The sequence below is a fragment of the Engraulis encrasicolus genome, chromosome 20 (assembly GCF_034702125.1).
Source record: "Engraulis encrasicolus isolate BLACKSEA-1 chromosome 20, IST_EnEncr_1.0, whole genome shotgun sequence".
NCBI lineage: Eukaryota > Metazoa > Chordata > Actinopteri > Clupeiformes > Engraulidae > Engraulis > Engraulis encrasicolus.
This window is the reverse complement of record NC_085876.1, coordinates 28,232,079-28,237,078: the sequence shown is the minus strand read 5'-3', so window position 1 is coordinate 28,237,078 and position 5,000 is coordinate 28,232,079. Positions and strand designations below refer to the sequence as shown.

The window sequence follows — 5,000 nt, the reverse complement described above, 5'->3', positions numbered from 1 at the left end:
CAATCGACAACAAAAAACAACACAAGAGAAAAACAACAAAAGAAATTAGTGTTACACAAACTTGTAATCTGTGCATAAAAAGTAGGGTGGGGAAAAGGAAGGAGGGAGGCTAGAGAAAGTGCTGTTGCGTGCAAGCAAGACTGATTCTTTGAATGTGTGTGTGCTGGGTGCACGTGTAACAAAAAAAGTGAAGACACCTGTTTTACTCAATGCACTGCACTGCCAGAAATGCACCTGGTTTTACAAGACACTGGGTGCGATTGAGACACTAGTCTATTTGAGGCATTGTGTTGTGCAATGAACACACTGACGTGGATTCACGAAATCAACACAACACTGGCTCCCAGTGGTCAGTTTCAGTAAAGACACCCCCAATTTAGACAGGAATCCAACTGAGATTTCAAATGGCATTCTATTACAGAGTAATGGTTAACCTTCTGCCTCAGGCAATTTCAGAGTATTAATTTAGGGTTCATCAGAAGGAACACAAGTTGTACATACTCTGTAGTGCAGTGCGTGGCGTAAGAGAGCACTAGCATGGGAAACATTCTGTCACATTCAAGTGCAAAAGAAATACAACCGATGGGCAATTCAAACATCAAACATCGGAAGCAAAGAGAAGTCATTCAAACTCAAAGCAAAGAGGGGATGCAAACGAGTCCAAGACAGGTGCTATGGGGGAAAGGGAGTCTAATCAGTGACTACTTCCTCTTGAATGGGGAGGTTACTGGCTCTACGATGATGTCAATCTAAGAGGTTTTGAACACGTCAAACAAACTAGTAATTAAATGAACAATAGGCAAGTTGGCCTGTTAAGTGAGATGAGTGAATTACTGTATTTTGAATAACTATCTGAATCACTGAAACTAGTGGTATGTGTGATACTGAAACCAGCACTATTTTCCCATACAGGTTTTTTAAAGAAATCCTTTGCTTGAGGGCCAACCCTTAAAAACCTTTCTTCAACAAATCTATTTCAGAGCGCCACACACACCAGCCCATCAGTTACCCACTCCAACCAATCATCCCAAAGTGTCTGGATTGCCGTGACCCCCCACCTCAGACCCTGACTGACCTGTGGCCAGAAGCAACGCCCCCCACTCCCAACCAGTCAGTCTGACCGCAGCTCGCCTGTCTCACCACCTGTCCCTGAACGTGACCGGTCCCCAGCCCCGGTGTCTGCGTGTCTCACCTTGTCGTCCTGGGAGTCCGGCTGCAGGAGGCTGTGCTGCTGGATGGCCATGGGCGGGGGCAGGGGCACGGAGTCGGTACCCTCCTCGCCTTCCTCCTCGCCACAGCTTTGCATGCCTGACGACGAGGACTTGGACAGGGTGCCGCTGCTCAGCCCCTCGTTACGCACTCTCTGTTATAGGGGGGGAGAGGAGGAGAGGGAAAGGTTGGGAGAGACAAGAGAAATCGTTCAACTTATTGCCTTGTCCAACATAAAATCGATTCATCGATATGTGTTGCTAAACCTATAGTAAATCCCCATTTCAAACACAAAGCTAATATGAAGCAAGTAGCTTAAAAATGCACAACCAGACTTTTCTTTTTTACTCTCTCCGCCTTCTTAGTTCTAAATACGCAATTCTGCGCTTCTATGCATAAGTAAAAACCTACGCAAACATACTTCAGTTATTATGAATATATGCCCTGACATGTTGCTAGTAATAATAATAATAATAATAATAATAATAATAATAATAATAATAATAATAATAATAATCATTATCATCATCACCATCATCACCTCTTCCACGGTTTCGTCCTGCGGTGTGGCCGCGCTGTCGTCCGAGTCCTTCTGCGATCCGGCGTCGGCGTTCTTGCGCACGTCCACCCGCTTGGGCTTGTTGTGCTTGTTGAGCTTCTTGACGTTGTCGGCCCGGCCGCTGCTGAGCCGCCGCACGGGGCTGGTCAGCCACTTGCGCAGCGTGTTGCCGGGCCGCTTGGGACCCGGCGAGCTTTGGGAGCCCATGCCCAGGCCCTGGCCCGGCTGCAGCGTGGCCGACGAGCCCGGCAGCAGGGAGTCGTTGCTGCACACCGATAATGTGTCTGAGGGAGGGAGGAGGGAGGGAGGGATAGAGAGAGAGGGATAGAGGGAGAGAGGAGAATGAGTGAAAATCCGCATCTTGCCAGTCTAATCCATCCCAGCATACCCTTCTCTTAGCTGAGGCACTCTGCCCTACAAAGGCAAAGTGCAGTAACTACATGCTAAAATAACTACATACTAAATAACTACATGCTAAAATTGAGCTCAGACTGAAAATGGTCTTCACAACACCTCCTTTATCTTGTGACAAAAGCTTGTGGTCCAAATGCTTTTAGAGATATTGCTATGTCAAATTTGCAGTAAGTATATCTAAGCTAATATCAAGGAAGCAAGAAGTAAGAATATGCAAGCTAATACTTTGGCTTTGAAGGCATTTTCTCAGTTTCAATGTTGGCGTAGTTACTGCACTTTTACTTTGTAGAGCAGAACTGTCATCACTGTTACCTTTGTGGTTAAAGATACTCCATCTCCACCACCACCACCCCACTTCACTCTGACCTGACCCTCTTCATGAGGCAAGACCTCACCTTTGTGATCCATCTTGACCAATTCAACACACACCCCTCTACTTTACTTCTCCATCAGTGCATCCTCATGTAAAATAACAGGCTACTCCACCTTTGAAGTTGAACAAGCCCCTCATCTCTACACCATCCTGCTTATTTCCATTGCTGCTCATACACACCCAATACACAATAATAATCGAAATGTATCGATGCATCGATCCTACGGCCGACGATTTAATCGAATCGTATCATATCGTGGGGCATCAAAACTAATTGAATAGTTGGCCCCTGTCCAATGCCCTAACTCCATAACATAATAGAAGTGGAAAAGGTATTGGGGAAAAAAATGAATTGAATTGTATCGTATCGAAAATAATCAAATCCCTGCTTTAAGAAATCGATACCGTATGGTATAGTATCGTCATGGAGGGTGTGATTTGCACCCCTAGTTACCTTTGTGGTTGAAGATGCCCTCCATCTCCATGCTGCTGCGCGAGTGCGCGATGCAGAGCGTGCTGCAGGGCACCAGGCCCTCCTGGGCGGGCGAGCGGTCGGTGGTGCGCACCAGGCACCAGTCCGGCTTGTCGTGCAGCCGCTCCAGCACCTCCACCGTCTGGCCCCGACGCACCGTCAGCTCGTTGCTGTTGCCCGCCAGGAAGTCGTGGATCACCACGGTCAACTCACAGCCACCGGACAGCTGTGGATGGAGAGAAGGAGGAGAGGAAAAACAGGAGAGAAGAAGAGTCAGAGAAGATCAGTACGGTCAAACTCACAGCCATCAGACATGGGAGAAAGAGGTGGAGGATGGGGCGAAAGAGGAGGCGGATGGGGAGAAAGAGGAGGAGAAGAGAGGAGAGATGTCAGTAAGGACAAACACCATCAGTTTACAGCCACTAGACAACTAGGACTCAATTTTGCTGTGGTGAAGGAGAATTATATGCAGGATGATGAATAACAACAGTGGGCACTTGATGGGGGAGGGGGGAGTTGGGTAGTAGAATAAAGTAAAGTAAACTTTGTCGAAAGATAATAAGGGAATTGCAGAGAGTGAGAAAGGAGAAGAAATTGGACGCGGAACAATTAAGGAAAAAGATCCGCCACAACATAAAAGGGGTTAAGCAAGTGGGGAGCGAGCGAGACACAAAATGGAGGATTGACAAAAAAACGGAAAAAAGAAGAACGAAAAAAGAAACAGCCATATCAGCCATAAGCTCATTACAGCCTCTCTCTGACTGATTTCCCCATAAGACTCCCTGAAGCAGGGAGGCGTCTCCATGGAGATCACAGAGGAGAAGTGTCAGAGGAGAAACAGAAAATCTCCGCACTGAACTGGGGCCTGCTTTGGAGATATAGATCCCCCCCAGCAGCTAGCGCTGACCAGGGCCGTTGACAAGCTTTGTCCGGGCCCAGGACAAAGTCTTCTAAAAGCCCCCCACCCACAAAATCCAATATAGAAAATGTGTAATGAGGACTTAAAGGGGGTATGCCACTACTTTGGGGCTTAATACAGTTAAAATCGTTGGCCGGGGTTTATAAAGGTGGTACAGTCTCTTATTTTTCATGTTAAGCGTTGTCTTGCTTTAAGAGAAGTTAAAAGAGGGAGTATGTAGCTAAGCTAGTGAAAGTCAATGGATCCGATTTTAACTGTATTAAGCCCCAAAATAGTGGCATACCCCTTTAATTCTGGGTCCCCTTTCTCCCTGGGCCTGGGACAACTGACCACTTTGTCCCCGCCCCCTATCGACTTCTCTGGTGCAGACTCCTGTTTTTTCTGCTTTCAGAGTGCTCAGAAGAGCAGCAGCAGCTGTAGCTGCATCATCCCCTACTAAGCTACTTCAGCTGCCAATCAACTCTTCCAAACCCTTCCTCTTCCTTTTCTTTTTCGCTCTACACCACCTACTCCAATGTCTTAGTACTGTTCTGCCTCTCACTGGTATTTCTTCTTATATTTCTATATTGAAAACTACTCCTAATACTTTTTTATTTTTTTACTACAACTGGACTACTGAAGGCTTGTGCACAAGTACATCCATGTACTTAGACTATAAGCATATCTTTGAGATTCACGGGCAAAGGAATGATAAGCTGTCAGTGCCGGAGTGCAAAGGACCAATAGATGGCATCTTCCTTGTGAATTTGAGTTGCAGTGATTACAGTGTGCTCCAAACCTCTCTGAACACGTTTCAATCGATAGTGCTGCTGACTGTTTTATCTCAACAGCATCTTAAGTCACATCTTAACAGTTACTCCACCACTTTCATCTGCTACTAAATGCCAGTCACGACAAGGAACTACAGTACAAAGCAACAAACACTGCACGTGGTACTCTTCTGAAAGTCGCTTTGGTTATAAAGCGTCTGCCAAATGCAATGTAATGTAATGTAATGTAATGTAATGTAATGTACAGAGATCACCACCACTGTTGATAAACATCGGCACAACAT

General features: G+C 46.2%; 1 protein-coding gene across 7 annotated transcripts in view; it reads right to left on the bottom strand.

Moving 5' to 3' along the window:
• The window catches only part of trioa (trio Rho guanine nucleotide exchange factor a), an 88,379-nt gene that overhangs the window by 23,835 nt on the left and 59,544 nt on the right, over positions 1 to 5,000 (bottom strand). For 4 of the 7 annotated variants that reach the window (XM_063185710.1, XM_063185709.1, XM_063185712.1 and 1 more), the window contains 3 exons: positions 3,010 to 3,253; positions 1,742 to 2,052; positions 1,193 to 1,363 (listed from right to left, as the gene is read on the bottom strand). In XM_063185710.1, the coding sequence (XP_063041780.1) occupies positions 1,193 to 1,363; positions 1,742 to 2,052; positions 3,010 to 3,253 (726 nt within the window). The remainder of the gene's footprint in view (positions 1 to 1,192; positions 1,364 to 1,741; positions 2,053 to 3,009; positions 3,254 to 5,000) is intronic. The other 3 variants (XM_063185715.1, XM_063185711.1, XM_063185708.1) reach the window with 1 other exon arrangement.